The 19,459-nt window shown below is 38.1% G+C and overlaps 2 protein-coding genes across 3 annotated transcripts in view; one reads left to right on the forward strand and one right to left on the reverse strand.

The window, feature by feature from the left end:
• Positions 1–19,459, forward strand: part of ASB15 (ankyrin repeat and SOCS box containing 15) — a 105,169-nt gene that overhangs the window by 83,395 nt on the left and 2,315 nt on the right. The gene's annotated exons all lie outside the window — the stretch shown is intronic.
• The window catches only part of WASL (WASP like actin nucleation promoting factor), a 69,106-nt gene continuing 63,712 nt past the window's right edge, over positions 14,066–19,459 (reverse strand). For both annotated transcript variants that reach the window (XM_060196509.1, XM_007531681.3), the window contains one exon: positions 14,066–16,671. In XM_060196509.1, the coding sequence (XP_060052492.1) occupies positions 16,610–16,671 (62 nt within the window). In that variant the 3' untranslated portion in view covers positions 14,066–16,609. The remainder of the gene's footprint in view (positions 16,672–19,459) is intronic.

Raw genomic sequence — 19,459 nt, forward strand, 5'->3', positions numbered from 1 at the left:
CAAGAAAATCTAACCCAGACATCTTTCTAAAGGTCTGGAATCAAGACTGGTTGGTAGTAAGATAAAAGATCCACAGGAGACCCAGTAGGATGACTCTGGTTGCATAATGAGATCTTGGCTATCAGCTGACACACCACTTTCTTGTAAGGCTGGTCAGTGCACCAAAGTCAATTCAAACATGGAATTAAGCTCAATAATTTCCAGAAGAAAAAAAAATAGGTTACAAAATTTGGAAGATGACTCATCTGGATTCAAAGCTGCTTGAGGAGGGCTAATTTTACAAATTTACCATTTAAGTTTCCTTCTTTTGAAACGCTCCTTGAATAAGCCTCTATCCAGTAGATCTCAGCCTTTTGTGACCTGTATGAATATAATGGGTTGTCTGGAAAGTCATGACATATTTTTATAGAAAAACAGAAAAATATCTCATGACTTTTCCAGCAACCCACTATGTTATGCATACTCACAAGTACAATGGCACATGTATTAGTAATCATCAAATCTCATTTCAGGTAAGAAAGATATTCAAGTAAGAGAAATGTATTCAGATTTTCCCATCATGACACCCTAATGCTCCCTTACAATTTATGAGAGCTATAAATCTCTTCTAAAGTCCTTTGTATTAACTATGATTAACAATGTTTCCTTTGTGTCCTAAGTGATATGACATTAGCCTTGACAAGCTCCGGGCCACCCATTCAATAGTTGTTTGCTTCACGTATGAAGCTTTGGATTTATTCCAATCAAGGGGATTATCTTTCACTAGAAAAGTTCTCCAACAGATTTTAGGTCTATTTCTTTCAGTATGTTTCTATTGTGTCTCCACTGTCTACTCACTAAGAATAGGTAAAGCTCTATTAAAGACAGTTACAAAGACTTCTGAGCTAAGTCAGAACTTTGATTCCATGTGGGAATGACTGACACTTTCTGAACTGTCATTGGATGTATTCTTCACACCAACATTAAGGGTGCTATTCTCATTTTATCAGTGTGTAAAGCCAGGCTCAGAGACATGGAGTTACCTGTGAAACTAGGGATCTCTGTGTGTAAAGGCCTTGCTTTGTCTGTGTCACTGTACCTCTCTGCTTCACTCTTGACTGAAAACCTTACAGTGGCTTCCTGCTCTGAGAATAACACTGGAAGTTTCAGTTGCCCTTGGTAGTGAGTCCTCTGTTTTCACCCTACTCTTTAGTGTTCAGAATGATACTCATTACTCTTTAAAGAAATGCAAAATGCAAAAATTTTGTGCTTTTAAAAGTGTGTGTGTGTGTGTGTGTGTGTGTGTGTGTGTGTGTGTGTGTGTGTGTGTGTTGGGAACAGAAAATTGAAAGAGACATTTTTTTCCCCTGAGACTGATGAATGCTCAAAGATAGAGTTCTTCAAGATAAGAATGGTTCCCAACTCTATAATGATGAGGTAGAGGGGTATGTGTTTATTATTAATTACGTTGTTTGTAAAAACCATGAAATGAATGCCAGAAAGGGGATTTGCAACCAACCTCTTGTGTGAAGAGAGAAAGCCTTACACCTAGACTGGGAGATTCTCTTGTATTTAAAACAGCTGCTTTGATGGAGCCTTTGGGTCTTAAGAGAAAGCTACATGCACTTATTAAGTAATTCACCAAAATTAATTTATGATAAGGACCCTCACACTCAAGCTGCAAACAAAATATAATTACTTTCATAAGGAGATAAACATGATATAATGGGATAATAAAGGAATACATTTATCATTCTAGAAAAAAAACAGTTTTAGAATGTTATTTCAAGGTATAGTAGTGTAAACATGCAAAGCGTTATGACTCTGTTAATTCAGCACAGGACATAGATTCTTAGTTCATCCAAAAGACTCATAGAGCTGGTATGAAAAAGAATTAGCTCACCCTCTATAAAGAGCTCTCAGTTTACTGGGAAAGAGGCCATCCAAGACTAGATGAATATTTAGACTCTGATTTATATCTGCACATTAGTTTGTTAAAGTACACCTCATCCTGACTTGAAATGGAGTCAGGATGCTGAGTTTCACTCTGCTTCTCAGCCCTGTTACCACAGGATATAATAACTCAAGAATCAGCAGGATCTTGATTTAATACCTTTCCTGAGATAGTTTCTTTTTTAAATTTTTTAATTATCTTTATTTATTGTAATAGAGACCATCAGAAATCAAGAGGGAAGGGGGTGATAGAGAGGGAGACAGACAGAAAGACACCTGCAGCCTTGCTTCAGCACTCGCAAAGATTTCCCCTGCAGGTGGAGACCGGGGACTTGAACTTGGGTCCTTGCACATTCTAATATGTGCATTCAACCAGGTGTGCTACCACCTGCCCCCCCAAGATAGTTTTTTTCTTATTTATTTATTTTATTTATATTTTATTATTTTATTTGTGTTTATTTATTTTATTTATTTATAAAAAGGAAACACTAAAAAAACCATAGGATAAGAGGGGTACAACTCTACACAATTCCCACCACTGGAACTCCATATCTCATCCCTTCCCCTGATAGCTTTCCTATCCTTTTTTTGTTTTTATCCAGGGTTATTGCTGGGGCTCTGTGCCTGCACCACAAATTCACTGATCCTGGAGGCCATTTCCCCCCCTTTGTTGCCCTTGTTGTTTAATCATTGTTGTAGTTATTGTTGTTGTTGTTGTCATTATTGTTGGATAGGACAAAGGAATTGAGAGAGGAGTGGTGAGAGAGAAGGGGAGAGAAAGATAGACACCTGCAGACTTGCTTCACCGCTTGTGAAGCAACTCCCCTACAGGTGGGGAGCCGGGGGCTCGAACCAGGATCCTTATGCTGGTCCTTGCGCTTAGTGCCACTTGCTCTTAACCCACTGTGCTACCGCTGGACTCCCAGCTTCCTATTCTTTAACCCTCTGGGAGTATGGACCCAAGGTCATTGTGGGATGCAGAAGGTGGAAGAGCTGGCTTCTGTAATTGCTTCCCCGCTGAACATTAGCGTTGACAGTTCAATCCCTACTCCCAGCCTGTCTCTCTCTTTCCCTAATAGGGTGGGGCTCAGGGGAAGCGGAGCTCCAGGACACATTGGTGGGGTTGTCTGTCCAGGGAAGTCTGGTAGGCATCATGCTAGCATTTTGGAACCTAGTGGCTGAAAAGAGAGTTAACATACAAAGGCAAACAAATTGTTAACCAGTCATGGACCTAAAGGCTGGAATAGTGCAGATGAAGTGTTGGGGGGTGGGGGAGTCTCCATTTTGTAGACAGCAGGCATATTTTAGTTATATTCCAAAGGGCCTGTGGCTATATAATTTAAAAAAAAATTTTTTTTTTCCCTGAGCCTGAAATCTGATATGCAGGTGGATCCAAGTTATTGTCTGGGGAGATGATGTCATGGATGGAAAAGGACCAGAAAGCTGGATCAGGGAAGAGAGTAGCTCCCAATATGGGAAAGGGGTATAAATATTGTTGACTGTAAACTCCATTGATTTAATGTGATATGGGGCCCATAATTAGCTTAGGAGCCTGTGTGACCTCTTCATCCCTGTAGATCTGAGCTCACATTCTGTGGTCATGAGGAGGAACATTCCGAGCTGCCGCAATATCTACCCATCTTCCTCAGGTGTAGCATAGAGTATGTTGTCCACCCTCCCTTCAGAGGATGGAACATTCTCTACCGTTGTTGATCCAGGTTGAGGGCAAGTTCCTAATGGGGACCCACAAAGGGGTCTGTCTATTGTATTGTTCCTGATAGAGATGACTGGTAACAATGGAGAGAGGAATTTTTTTCAAGGTCTAGGCCCATCATGTCTGTTTGGGAATCTCAGGACTCCCTGAATAGAGCCCCAGCTGATGGGGGTGGCCTGATAGTGACCAAAGAGTCATCTTTAAAGTATGGCAGTCTCTTGCCCTTATTCAGCTTTTGCAGTCCTTGCTTTGCTAAGGTTAGCCTTGGAGTGAGTGAGAGAACTGTAATAGGAAGTAGTTGAGGCGGGTATCTAAGTCTAATTAGACACTATTTCATTAGGAACTTTATACTGACTCACTGAAGACTGTTGTTTACTTTTGCTTTCAGGTATATCTTTTGCCCTAATTTATAGATACATGTGAACATATGCTCTATCTCACGGGACCTGGTCTACATTTAGGTTTTGAGACTTTGTTAGGGACTGAACCTCCTGGAATGGAATTAGAGAATCCTATGAAAGGAAAGGAAATTACCTGAGTAATGAGGGTGAAGGGTTGAATTCCATGCCTGACGCCTCTGGACAGTCTGAAGTGAAGCATGCTGAGGTGTTACTTGTTGCATTGATTAGGCTGGGATCAGTGGATGCAATATCATTTGTTATGAATTGAGAGAAACATGCAGGAAATTGAGCCCCATCCTAGAGGTTCCAGGACTGGGGGAAATATAGGCTCTATAGAGGAAGTGGGAGGTTCCTGTTGTGTTAGGGTTAAGAAGACAATAGACAGTTATTGCTATAATCAAATTATTTGGCAATTGGGTTAACTTTGAAAAATACCTTTGTTAGGATTTGCTGTATCATACACAACATCACCATAATTTATGTCCTTTGACATTATTTGTATATAGCTGTGCCACCGGTTGCTTCTGTTCTCCCTGGTCTAGGCTTTTAAGAGAGTCAACACATCAAAGACAGCCTATGTATTAAAAAGACTCAGTCTGTGCTTTAAAAAGTTTGAGACATACAATCAATTTTCCCCTCTCATATTAATTAGTGACTTATATGACTACAAATTAATAGGAGTGTACACAAACACCATTCCCACCACCAAAAGACTGTGTCCCATCCCACCCACCCCCAAGATAGTTTCTATAAGTGTGTGAAGAGGAGTAACAGATGCAATACTTATGCTGAGATACACAGAAGACTAAGTCAGTTGACTTACTCTTGAAAATATCTCTTTCTAGAGGATTGGGTGGTGGCGGACATGGTTGAGTCTACATGTTATAATGCTCAAGGATTGGGGGTTCAAGCCCCTGGTTGGTCCCTGCCTGAAGGAGAAAGCTTCACACGTGGTAAAGCAGTGCTGTAGGTGTCTCCCTGTCTCCTCCTATTTCCCTCTTCCTCTTGATTTCTGGCTGTCTCAATACAATAAATAAATAAATAAATAAATAAATAAATAAATATAATAAAATTTAAAAATATTTGGGACTGGGTAGTGGTGCACCTGGTTGAGTCCACATATTGTTGAATCCACAAGAGGCCATGTTCAAGCTGCCAGTCTCCACTTGCAGGGGGAAAGCTTCAGGACTAGTGAAGCAGGACTGCGGATGTCTCCCTCTCTATTACCACCTTCCTTCTTGATTTCTGGCTGTTTCTATCCAATAAATAAATAAAGACAATAAGAAAATTAAAAATGTATTTTTAACTTTTCCTAAAAGCCCTTAGTATAAATAATTGGCTGGAAAATGTCAGCTAAAAAGTATACTCCCAGTCAGACAAGAGCTGTGAGGCCTCACCAGGGTTCACCCAAACTGGAAATTGTTTCAACCAAATGATCATGTGTTTACTAACTTCCAAATTATATGTATCAAATTATATGTATCAAATTCAAGTAGTCCATAGATTTTCTTTTTTTTTCTAAATGATTATTTAAATTTTTTTATTATATTTTTATTTATTGATATTTTATTTGGTAGAGACAGCCAGGTATCAAGAGGGGAGGGGAGAGACATAGAGTATGAGAGACAGAGAGAACCTACAGACTTGCTTCACCAGTCGTGAAGCTTACCTCCTGCAAGTCGGGATCAGAGGCTTGAACTTGGGTCCTTGTGTATTTCAATGTGTTCACTCAACCAGGTGCATCACCACTTGCCCCCCATACATTTTCTATGTCTAAATAATTTCTCCTAAAATGGAAGGGTATGGGCTAGCAGCTTATCTGCCTATGATCATTTCTGTCTCCATCTGCTAATTTCAAAAAAACTCCAGTTTTCCATCTCTCCAGACTCTAGAAATTTGTATTTTTGGTATGTACAATGGTTACAATTTGCTTGATAAAACATTTGATTCTTTAATTTTTCATGTATAAATGTATGCTTCTGTTTTTAGTTCCAGAATTCCTCATACACTCAGACATACACAAAAATAATAAAAATAATTTCTTTGGATCGACAGCCTTATCTTTCAAGGCTGACTTCTCCCAGGACACTTCACTCCATTCTTTCCTCAGAGTCTTTAAGGTCTCAAACTTTCTACTCAAATTTTCTTTTTGGTACCTTATAAATTTTGCCTTGCACTACATGTCTGTGTATATGTTTTAATTGCTGTACTACCCTACTGTATTATATATTGCAGTCAGGGGCTATATCTTTTTAAAAAATATATTAATTTATTTATTCCCTTTTGTTGCCCTTGTTGTTTTATTGTTGTAGTTACTATGTCACTGGTGTCATCATTGTTGTATAGGACAGACGGAAATCGAGAGAGGAGGGGGAGACAGAGAGGAGAGAAAGACAGACACCTGCAGACCTGCTTCACCACTTGTTTAGCAACTCCAGGGGCTGTATCTTATCTTTTTTTTTTTAAGGTTTTTTTTTTTTTGGTTTATTTTTTATTTTTTTATTTTTTAAATATTTATTTTATTTATTTATTCCTTTTTGTTGCCCTTGTTGTTTTATTGTTGTAGTTATTATTGTTGTTGTCGTTGTTGGATAGGACAGAGAGAAATGGAGAGAGGAGGGGAAGACAGAGAGGAGGAGAGAAAGATAGACACCTGCAGACCTGCTTCACCGCCTGTGAAGCGACTCCCCTGCAGGTGGGGAGCCGGGGTTCGAACCGGGATCCTTATGCCGGTCCTTGTGCTTTCCGCCACCTGCGCTTAACCCGCTGCCCTACAGCCCGACTCCCGTATCTTATCTTTATGACACATTAACAGCAAGTACTCAATGTATATATCTGAATACACTAAGATAATTAACTATTCAACACCTATGAAGAAAAATGCAACCATATCCTCTCCCTACTCCTCTAGCACACTAAGCAAAGGCATGGAATTTACGTTTGTGCAACAACTAGGCATTACATGAATGGCATCTCTGAGATATGAAGAAACTCCAGTCACTGTTTTGAACTTCATGAGTGAAAATATGTAACTCTAGAAAATAACATAGTTAGCGCTGATGTATTTATACATCACTGGTCTATTTCAAAGTCAAAGAATGAGAAATGCGTTAAATATTTAACTCAAATTATTCCTTTTCTATTTTTTTACTCCTAGATTTTAATTTACCTTATGCTTTATTATTTTTCTCCAAGACATTTTGTATTTGTCATTTATAGTGGTTTACAAGATTATAAAATTACAAGATATATTTCCACACCAGACCCAACCAATTATTGCATTTCGTAATGTGTAGTATTATTGGAAATTACAGCAACAGACCAAGTTCCCTCAACAAAGCTTTATGCTGTATCTTAGAGTTTCTGGAAGATTCTGAACACCATCCTAAAATGAGAGAACAATTTGTGCAAAAGGACCAGAGATGGGTAGACATTCAATCAGCAAAGAAAAATCCTTATGTTAGCAGATAGCCATTATGCCTTTGCCCTTATCACAGTGGTAGTGGTAGGAAGTAAAAGAATAGATGAAGCATGTAGTCACAGGGTTCAACTAGAGAAGGAAATAATGTGGACTTGGGCAATGGGTCTTAAGGCTCTTGATGACCATTCTGAAGAGCAAGGAAGGGCAAGTCAAACCTATACTCCAGACCTGAGCAAAGAACAGATGAGGAGACAAATAACTCAGGTTATATACAAAGTTTGAAAAAAAGAGTTTTAGTTGCTGTCCTTATTTGTTAAAGAGCAAATGGTTAAGGGAATTTTACAGAATTAAGATTCTGTATAGTAGATGTTGGGATTACAAGACACTAAAATAAGCAAGGAATGTATCAACATCTTGGTATGATGTATATAATTTGAAATAAACGATGATATTCAATATTGCTTTTACAAATATTTATTTTGAATTCATATTTCTTTTTTATATTATTTATTCCTTTTTGTTGCCCTTGCTTTTTATTGTTGTTATTGATGTTGTCGTTGTTGGATAGGACAGAGAGAAATGGAGAGAGGAGGGGAAGACAGAGAGCAGGGAAGAAAGACCTGCAGGCCTGCTTCAACACTTGTGAAAGGGACTCCCCTGCAGGTGGGGAACCAGGGGCTCAAACCAGGATCCTTATGCTGGTCCTTGCACTTTGTGACACCTGCGCTTAACCCGCTGTGCTACCGCCTGACTCCCCTGAATTCATATTTAAGATTTATTTATTTATTTATTCCCTTTTGTTGCCCTTGTGGCTTCTTTTTATTGTTGTAGTTACTATTGTTGTTGTATAGGACAGAGAGAGATGGAGAGAGCAGGCGAAGACAGAGAGAAGAGAGAAAGATAGACACCTGTTGACCTGCTTCACCGCCTGTAAAAAGACTCCCTTGCAGGGGGCTCGAACTGGGATCCTTCTGCGCTTAACCTGCGGCGCTACCACACAACTCCCTGAATTCATATTTCTATGATCAAAAAGTCATGACTGAGAAAAAAAATTATAGAAGAAAAACTGGTCCATGGTTTAGTATCTGATGGATACAGAGCTGAATGGTTTAAAAATAGTGAATTCAGGAGAACAATTAATGCAAAAAACTGCTGTTCAGAGAAACTCTACATTGAAGCAAAATTGAGAACAGATATTCAGGGCTATACATACATATACATATACATATACATATACATATACATATACATATACATATACATATACATATACATATACATATACATATACATTTAAAGGAAATGTCAGAGGGGAAAACAGTTATTGGCATTCATGAAATATACAAGTTATATATTTGAATTTCGTAGTCCTTGCTTTACCAACACATTACTAGTTGAGATTTGTAAAGACTACAGGAGAGCAGCAGAAAGATGAAAATAACACATTCAGTGGAAGCAAGGTAATACCGATGCTTTTATTTCTTTCTAAATGCTGCCAATGGTTTTTGGTGACTCTTTTCAGAGTAAATCTAACAGTAATCTTAACCTTTCAGAACTTGTGTCTGTGCTAGAAGCTGCCACTAAGTTTTTATTATTATTGGGGAAATTAATGGTTTACAGTCGACAGTAAAATACAGTGGTTTGTACATGTGTAACATACCTCAGTTTTCCACATAACAAGCTAAGCCCCACCCCCATCCCCACTGTCCTCCTCTGCCTTCTTATCAGACTGGAACACCCTCCCCTCTCCACTACTCCAGAGTCTTTTACTTTGGAGCAATACACCTTTTTTTTTTTTTTTTGAAATACAAACTTAAAAAAAATAAAGCAGAAAAAAGTTCAGGATACATTCAATTTATTCTCAGTATATGGTAGACATAAATTAGAAGTCACTATTGTCTGATAAAATTAGGAAATAAATGGAAAATGCTTAAAGAAAGAAGACAGCTTCAGGTTCAGAAAGAGGACTCTGAAGTAATTCCACACAATGTATTGTGTAATCATTTCTTAAGCATTTGGGATTTCTCAAGTATGCTAGTTACCTAACCACATTTTTCAAATGAGAAAAAAAATAGTGGTGGAAGTGAAAGGGGGGGGTTGGGAATGAGCAAATCAAAGAGGAATTATGAAAGGCATTTCACACACTGAAAACTCCAAAAACTGAGTCTGTGCTAATCTTAAAATGAGCTTTGATTTGGTGCTGGTTTAGCTGCATGATTGAAGCATGCTTTCCTTCCTTTTTTTTTTTTTAAATATTTATTCCCTTTTGTTGCCCTTGTTTTATTGTTGTAGTTATTATTGCTGTTGTCGTTGTTGGATAGGACAGAGAGAAATGGAGAGAGGAGGGGAAGACAGAGAGGAGGAGAGAAAGATAAGACACCTGCAGACCTGCTTCACTGCCTGTGAAGCGGCTCCCCTGCAGGTGGGGAGTCGGGGTTCGAACCGGGATCCTTATGCCGGTCCTTGTGCTTTGCGCCACCTGCGCTTAACCCGCTGCGCTACAGCCCGACTCCCCTGAAGCATGCTTTCCTTTCTTAGCAATTTTATATGAAAGCAATAGATGACAGTATCTCCTTTTGTTTTTGTATGCGCAAATGTAAACACAACCCCATCCCTCTACATTTGAAGTAGAGATATGCAATACACACACACATTTGAGGCTCAGTCTTGGCACTGATTAGTTTGTTCAAATTATATTTTATTTACCATGGTTGGAAATTAGGTCAATAACTTCTTTATCCATTTCATGTAGTATATGTTTTAATAAACACTAGTCAGAACAATGATGGGATCTTTTTTTTTTTTGCTTCCAGGGTTATTGAAGGGGCTTGGTGCCTGCACTATGAATCCACTGCTCCTAGGAACCATTTTCCCCATTTTGTTGCCTTTGTTGTTGCTATTTTTGTTATTGTTGCTGTTGTTGTTGGATAAGACAGAGAGAAAAGGAGAGAGGAGGGGAAGATAGAGGGGGAGAGAAAGACACCTGCAGACCTGTTTTACCATGACCCCCCTTCAGGTGGGGAGCCGGGGCCTGTTGTTGGATAGGACAGAGAGAAAAGGAGAAGAGGGGAAGACAGAGGGTGAAAGACACCTGCAGACCTGTTTTACCATGACCCCTCTGCAGGTGGGGAGCCGGGGCCTCGAACCAGCATACCTAGACTTGTCATTGTGCTTCACGCCAAGTACGCTTAACCTGCTGCACTACCATCAAGCCCCCAATGGATCCTTTTAATGGTAATTTTTCTCAAAGGAAAAACAAAAATCTCAGTAATGAAAGGTCTGGGGATCAAGTAACCTTGGCCACAGAACTTTTCAAGACTGCGTTCAATGTCATCTACACCATGAATAAACAGTCTGAATTGACACTAGGTCAATCAATATCTCTATTCTATACCTTCTCCAGAAAAGTCAGTGCTGCCCCACGGGAGTCAGTGAGCAGTACACAGTGGGAACAGAATAGTGGTCAGATGTGGCCTGTGTCATCTGGGAAATGTTTGATTAGAAAAACAATTGTAAGGTGGAGGATAGATAGCATAATGGTATGCAAAAAGATTCTCATTCCTGAGGCTCCAAAGCCCCAGGTTCAGTCCCCCACACTACCATAAACCAGAACTGAACAGTGCTCTGCCAAAAAAAGAATTGTAGATATTGATAGCACATTTGGCTTAGTACATTATAAGGAGTAAGGACCTGCATTTAAGCCACTGGTCCCCACCTGCAGGGGGGAAAGCTTCTACAGCAGTGAAGTAGTGTTGCAGGTATCTCTTTCTCCCCTCTACCTCCCCCCATTTTGTTTTTGCCTAATAATAAAATAGAAGTCTGGAAGCTTCCAGACCTCTATCTACAAACTTGAACTTTCACTATTCTCCCCAGTACAAACGTACATATTTTAGTTAGAACTCCATATATAAAACCAAATCCTCCTTTTTATTTTATACCCATCAGCACTCTTACCTACCGATTTTGTCGTTGTCATTACGAAAGCTTCACAGGTCTGGGCCAACTTTTTCAGACACCGAGACAGAGAGAGGCACCTGCAGCACTGCTTCACTGCCCATGAAGCTTTCTCCCTGCCAGTAGGAACTGGGGGCTTGAATCAGGGTCATTGTGCATGGTTAACTATGTGAGCTACTGCCTGACCCCAAGGTTGATTGTTTTTAAGCTTAGCAGCTGATCCAAGAAGCCAATTAAAATTACAGATAGCTACAGGATTAAGACATTATGAATAAGATAATGCCTTTTCCTTACACATCATGTTTCTTTTTTTTAATATTTATTTATTCCCTTTTGTTGCCCTTGTTGTTAAAGGGGGAGAGAAAGATAGACACTAGCAGACCTACTTCACCATCTGTGAAGCGACTCCCCTGCAGGTGGGGAGCCAGGGGCTGGAACCCGGATCCTTATGCTTTGGATCTGTTTAACACCATAAATACTAGGTAAAAAATTTGCTTTCCTTTCTCTTTCCCAACAAGGGAAAAATAAAACTAGAATCAAACTAGAATGTCCCTATTTCTAAACCCAGGAGGTGGATATCAAGGGTTGCTTTTTATGCTCCTTAGGACTCCCCAGTCTTTAAATCAATAGTTGTCTGAAAATTATAAAGGTTCATACATGCTCTAATTTCCAGGTAGGCAAGTTGAATAAAAGAATTTTTTTAAAAAAATGTTTAAATAAAGTCAATGCCCTTTTATATCTATATATAAAAAACAAAGTCAGTTGGAGGTAGAATAAAAAGCCCACTTTCATTTCAACTTTGTACTAAATGATAGGAGTGTCCTATAATGACTGAATGCTTGGACAATGTAGGGTGACTGCCGCCACGGAGCCAAAATATGATCACATGCGTCAGAGTCAGAGGCTTCCTCAAAGTAAGGCAGCCTTCTCAAGCAGGGACAGGCACAAGATGCTGACAGCCCTCCATCAACACCCAGATGACAAATGGAAAGGGTGGCATTTGTAGCTATAAATCTACGAGACAAGATAAATTGGCAATTTATCCAGTTTAAAAAAAAATGAAAACAGGTATAAAAGAGTATTTGTTACAAGCAACTGAAGCAAAAATCAGATCTGGTTTTTAATTCAGTTGCTTTTTTTCTCAATTTTTTTTTCCATGAATGAAAAAACAGGAGACTGCAAAAGAATGCTATATTTGGAGTAAGGTGATTATGTCAACAACTGTAAAGGTAAAATTTCTAAACTTTCCCAGAAGAATTTTATATCATTCTATAAATAGGGCTTTAAAATTAAATTTATTTTAGCCTAGGGAGATCACTCAGCATGTTAGAACATAGGGTATGTACGCCCAAGGGAGCAATAGATACCAGAGCTGAGTAGTGCTCTTCTCTTTTTCTCATAATAAATAAATCTCAGAGACTAAACCTGGGGTCTCAGACATAAGTCCTATGCTTTACCCACTCTGCCACCTCCCTGGTCAATACATCAATAAATATAGTAATTACCTCTGTCCTCTTTCTTTAGTACATTTCTAAAGCAGAGTAAGCTGTACCAGGAACATTTCTGTGGATTAGAAAATATGTGACAAAAACAATTCTGATGTACTTTGTTCTTAAAGTTTTGAAGACTGGTTAAAACATTCATATATATCTTTTTTTTTCCCTCTAGGGTTATTGCTGGGCTCGGTGCCTGCACCATGAATCCACCGCTCCTGGAGGCCATTTTTCCCCCTTTTTGTTGCCCTAGTTGTTGCAGCCTCGTTGAGGTTATTATTGCCATTGTTGACGTTGCTTTGTTGTTGGATAGGACAGAGAGAAATGGAGAGAGATGGGGAAGACAGAGAGGGGAGAGAAAGATAGACACCTGCAGACCTGCTTCACCGCCTGTGAAGCGACTCCCCTGCAGGTGGGGAGCCGGGGGCTCGAACCAGGATCCTTACGCCAGTCCCTGCGCATTGCGCCACGTGCGCTTAACCCACTGTGCCACCGCCCGACCCCTCATATATATCTTAACTGTTAATAGAGCACTACTCAGCTCTACCATATGGTGGTGTTGGAGATTCTAGTATGTTCTTAGAACAACTTTTTCATATTCTTTTGTTAAAATGGGCTGACACTCTTGGCATTTTGTAGCATCCTACACACTAGATTCCATAACTCAGTTTTGTTTTCAGACACCCACTTTGTGCCAGTCAGTAGAACAAAAACTTGTATTAATCAAAACTGAGTTTCCTGTCTAAAGTAAGCACCATCTTTTATATCAGTTACAGCTATTTAAGTTCCACACAAATTGCTGTAACTGGCATACTGAATTACCAGTCAACTCCAGTATCATTCTGATTTAGCAAACTTCATCTTTGGTATGTGAGAGTCCCAGTTTGACCTTGCAATGTGAATGCTCTGAATACAACAGCAGTGGCTTCCAGGGCAGCTGCTGAGCAGCTGTCATGTTTTCCTGCAGAACAGGGTGTAACATTCTTTTGCTCATGATGTTTATTTAATGGTACACTTGAACTCTCAGGGCACACAGTCTACTGAAAAAGTCTTAGGGTTACTATTCACTGCTGTGTATCTTTTACCATACTTGATTGCTTGAAACATTCTATTTTAATCTCTTAACAATAAACAAATGAAAACACACTAGTTTGTACTATTTGGGTCAAATTCATTTTATTATGCTCCATGATGAATTGCCACCAGTGCAACATCCTATTCACTATACATTTCAAAAAAAAAAAATTCACATACTAAACAAAATTTCAGCTGATAAATGGAAATGATTGAAAGTCTATGAATCTCATACATACAGTATGTGGCTAGCTGAAATTGTCTATCACATAGCATTTAGATATAAAAAGCCTCATGCTAGTCTGTTAAATGCAAAGGCTATCAGACATCATTGAGCTGTAATATATATGGGAGGCTTTCAGACAAAGCACAGGTCTAGTGCTGCCCACAGTGCAAGGTGATGGAAGACTGAAACATGCAACCTTTATGTCAGAATGGATTTAGTCCTCATGCCAGGACTGAAGTTTAAAGTTGCTGTGAATCAACCAATAGTGATTCAGACTTTGTGCAACAGAAAGTCTTTTTTTTCCCCTTTCCTTTTTTTTCCTTTCCTTTCCTTTTTAAGAAATAAATTCATTTACCGTTAGCAAGTTTTAAACCCATTGTTTAAAATTGTGTTTCCAATTAAGAAAAATTTACAGCTTTACCTAAAAGAAGTTTCTGATGAGTAATCATACTAAAGTTAGCTGAAAACCTTCAATTTCTTGGCTAAAAGTTGAGACGTCTTGAATTGGCATTACCTTAAAGACACTTAAGGATATTTAAAATGCTTCTTTACAATGTCTAAAGAAAAAAAACTTTAGTATTATATAAAATAACTGCAGTGTTTATTTCACACTTTGCACAAATTCCTAACTATTACTGGCTAATAGCTGTCCAACCTTATCCACACCAAACTCACTGAGCTGAAGCCACAATTAAAATAATAGCAGAGAAAGGTTTCCAGCAGCAGAGGGCACTGTTTTAGCAAGAAACCAAATGTCTAGAATCTTTTCCATGTGCTTAAATTAATTAATTCTCTCAAGGAAGGCAACGTCTTTGAATAACTTAATTATTTTACTGTACCACTTACTGCTTTCGGCCCCCAAACCTTTTAAATTACTTCTTATGATGACTAGATGTATGATCACTAGAGATTATGTGATAACTGGTTAAAATTCAAGCCATATCTTGCAGGTCCAGCCTGTCAAGATCACGCCAATACTAGATTTTGGTCAGTACAATTCTAGAGAGCTTAAATTTTAGTTGGATAATGTGACTATAGTAATGAAATACATTTGGAACTACATTCTGTATATGACTCAATGTGAGAAAAATATGTCTTTACTTAAATCAGATTATTTTTCTACCTTAAAATTTAAAGTAGGTAGATTTGATAATTAGTGCTATAAATATGAAACAATCACCTTCAGGCAGATTAGTGTATTGTAGAGAGGCAAGGAAACCCTAGTTTTTAACAAATCATTTAGTATATATAACATACAGGCCGTAAAGTTTCATTTATTTATTTTGGAAAATTCTATCATTCATTTATATGTTCAAGAAATTTTACATTGGGACCACCAATCTTTTAAAAAATGTATCCCTTCACCTGACATTTGACAAAAACCTAGAGTAATTGTCAAAATTAAAGAAAAATAGCACAATAGGCTCACATTACAATGTATACCTTTGCCAACTAAAATTTCATTAATTGGTAAATCTGAATACTTTAACTGATATAAATGGCAAAGTAGGAACTTCTGTATCATTTTCATAATGTTCTGAATTACAGTATATTTAGCTAAATAGTAAAGCAACCATATGTATTGCATCTTTTAGCTGACAGAAAATGGAAATGCCTCCTCCTTCCACCAACTTAAACAACCTGCTTCAGAATAATTCCAAAATTTTCTTTTTTTAAAATTTTTGTCAAAAAGTATTGGTCACATTTACTAAAAGCTATCTCAGTCAAGTACAGATATTGTAAGGGTTCCTTATGATTCTAGCCTCCAAATGCCACTGTCATACAGTAACAGGCAACATTGCTGTTAAGACGTGTGTTACTGATTTTCCCAACTAGCATCCCTGTAGTGATTTTATGGAGAGCATATAGCTTACAACTGAGAAATTGCATCAGTATAGCCATATTCAGAAAACTGTGCAATGTATCAGCTTCAACATTCAGCATTGTGTACAAAATGAAGGGGCTAAATAAAGTTTGTATCACTTAAAAAAGAATGTAGTGCTATACTAGATTTTAATAAGAAAATTTAGGTACAGAAAAAGTAGGGTATGAAAATAGTGTTTTCCTTCTGGCATTATAACTAAATTACATTAAGGTTTTTTGTCAGTCTCACATATAATATTTAAACTCCCTTGTTGATGGAATGAAAAATATTCTCAAATTAAGTGAGCATCCTGGTGTAAACTTGCACACAACAACAGGGAGTAGCTTTGTAGAGGATTATGACAAACCTTTACAGATTAAATGAGGTATTGCACAGATTAATAAAAAAAAGCAAAAAGGCAACAAAAATATACAGCAAATTGGTAGAACATTTACATGATAATTACAGAATCCATAGACAGAAAGTAGTGTTTAGTATTTCACCATAAAAATATATATATAATATATAGATCAGTCTTCCCATTCATCATCATCCTCAAAATCTTCTTCATCATCTTCATCCTCATCTTCATCTAGAAGAAAATCAAGACCATTAAAATATACAATGACATTACCTGATTCTTGGGTGATTTCTCCAATTATTCAACTTCTGAAATGTAAAGTATTTAACTCCTGGGGAAATTTAGTTATAAAGATAGTTCTGAATAAATCTGAATACAGCTAGCTTGCTAAGATCACAAGTCAGAAGACTTGGAATTCTCACATTTCAACCTATGCTATATTTTATGTGTAAAATTCCATTTGGGTTGGTCTCAATTTCAAACTCTCACGTGGTAAACACCTCTTTGTATTCTTCACATGGACGCTGAAATTCCAAATGTCTTGAGTTTTATTGCCTTCGTCAACCTGTTTTCCTCCCAATAGCCTAGTTTGCCTCCTCATAGCCAATGTCATTACCATTAAATGTTTTAGGTAAATAAATAAATAAATAAATAACCTAGAAATCATTATAGATTCCTGTCATCCCCCCCCGTAGACTCAATACACCAAACCAATCGTTTTATTTTCACCCCTTTTAGTCCTACTCCCACAACACTACCATATCTAGTTATTATTATTTTAACTTTATAGTCCATTTGCTTCAGAGCAACTTGAATGATAGTTACATTTCACGTAAAAAAAAAAAAATGTGTTTCTGGCATGGTGGCACACCTACTAAAGCAAACACACAGATCTTTTTCCAGTTCATTAGCCAACTTGGTGATGTTTACATCTGAAGTATAACTAGTATTTTCTAGCACTTTGCATTGGTACTTAACTCATGACTACTCTGGCTTAAAAGCTTCACATTCATTCATAGTTTCTAGGCCTATCTACTGTTTTTCTTTTTTAATTATTTTTATTTCTTTATTGGATAGAGACAGATTAAAACTGAAAGGGAAAGGGGAGACAGAGAAAGAGAGAGACAGAGACAGATACCTGCAGCCCTTCTTCATGAAGCTTTCTTCCTGCCAGTGGGGACCGAGGGCTCAAACCTGGATCCTTGCATACTCAACTAGGTGTGCCAGCATCCGACTCCTAGCCTATCTACTTTCTTACTCCCTCAGCACTCCATTTCATAGGAGCCATTTTCTTTCTTCTTTGTTTAAAGCATATTGATCTCAACGTTATTCTTCAACCTGCAAGACCTTGCACTTAATGCTTTTTGCCACCTAAACATACATTGTTAGTTCATGACTTGGTTTAACCCCTAAACTCCTGTTCTTTTCTCAAATATCACCATTCCATTTCAAAATGAACTTCCTTAGCAAAATCTGTGGCTCTCTATACCACCCTTTTCTCCCCCACCCCTTTCTTGCCTCCAGGGTTTATGCTGGGGCTTGGTGCCAGCACTATAACCACTGCTCCTGGTGGCCATTTTTTCCATTTTATTGGATTTGAAAGAAAAAAATTGAGAGAGGAAGGGGAAATAGGGAGGGAGAAAGGTAAGACACCTATAGACCTGCTTCACTGCTTGTGAAGTTGCCTTCCTGCGGGTGGGGAGTAGGGCTCAAACCGGATCCTTGGGCTTAGTACTATGTGTACTTAATTGGGTGTGCCACTCTCTGGCCCCTATACTATCCTTTGCTGCTAACTTTTGTCCTCAGTACATATCACCCTGTAACATTTAATAAACTATGTGCTTTTACACTATCTATTTTGCTTTAAACATTTATTTTAACTTACTATATGAGAGAAAATTTCACATGAGACAGAGGGAAGGAAACTGAGAAGTCAGAGCACGATCCTGGTATAAACAGCATCCAGAATTCAAGTTCAACATTCTACTTGTTTAGCTACTTCCCCAAATAAACTAAGTACTTTTCTAATAGATTTTTTAAAGTTGTTTGTCTCTTAGAAAAATACATGCTCCAAGGAGGCAGGGACTTTTAAAATTTTATAACTATCCTCTCATCATAACATAGTATGGAAATAAATGTGTCTACTTGAAGGAAATATTGCTCCAGGATTTTAGATATTCCCATCCTTAAAGAAACAAAAAGAAGGCAAAATAACACTGAGCAGCCACTACGTGCAAGATGACCTAGTTAATAATAAGTTATTTTAATGAAATTCCACATCAATTAATGACTTCTAAATTCCTTTTGGGAAATAAAAAAGATTATGGTCTATAAATATTATATTTAACAAAAACAGATCTGAACAAATACCTGATTGTACCCACTAATCATGCTGGAGCTATTTTTTGTTATTATTATTTTTTAAAAATTTAATTGCCAACATGGTTATCACTGGGGTCCAGTGCCAGCCCAACAAATCCACTGCTCATGGGATGCATTTTTTTTTCTTTTTCTATTTAGATAGGACAGAGAAACTGAAAGTGGAGGAGGAGACAGAGAGAAAGATAGACATTTGCAGATTTGCTTCACTTAAAGCATCCTCCCTGCAGGTGGGGAAAGGGGTCTCAAACCCAGATCTGTACACACTGTAATGTATGCACTCAATCGGGTACATCACTACCTGGCCCCTGGAGCAGTTTTTTTTAGTAATCAATCAATACGGTATCAGCAGAAACTAACTCTTGCCTTTTTAGAAAACAGGTGATAAGGCATATTGAGTATATAATAACAAGGGATATGCATATTGCTGAGTATACAATCATCTCAGAGAGCCAGCAAAATAGTTGAAGTGAGTATTGAGCCTGCTTTGGCATGTGTACAGCTCAGGTTGAAGTTCAGCAGTCATTACACTGGAGGAAGCTTTGGTGCTATGGTGACTATCCCTCTCTCCTTCTTCTGTCTCTCGCCATATATATCTGAAAAAGTCAGCTCTAAGTGGTAAAACCTCAGTGGTGACAGA

The sequence above is a fragment of the Erinaceus europaeus genome, chromosome 8, assembly GCF_950295315.1.
Source record: "Erinaceus europaeus chromosome 8, mEriEur2.1, whole genome shotgun sequence".
NCBI classification, from domain to species: Eukaryota; Metazoa; Chordata; class Mammalia; order Eulipotyphla; family Erinaceidae; genus Erinaceus; species Erinaceus europaeus.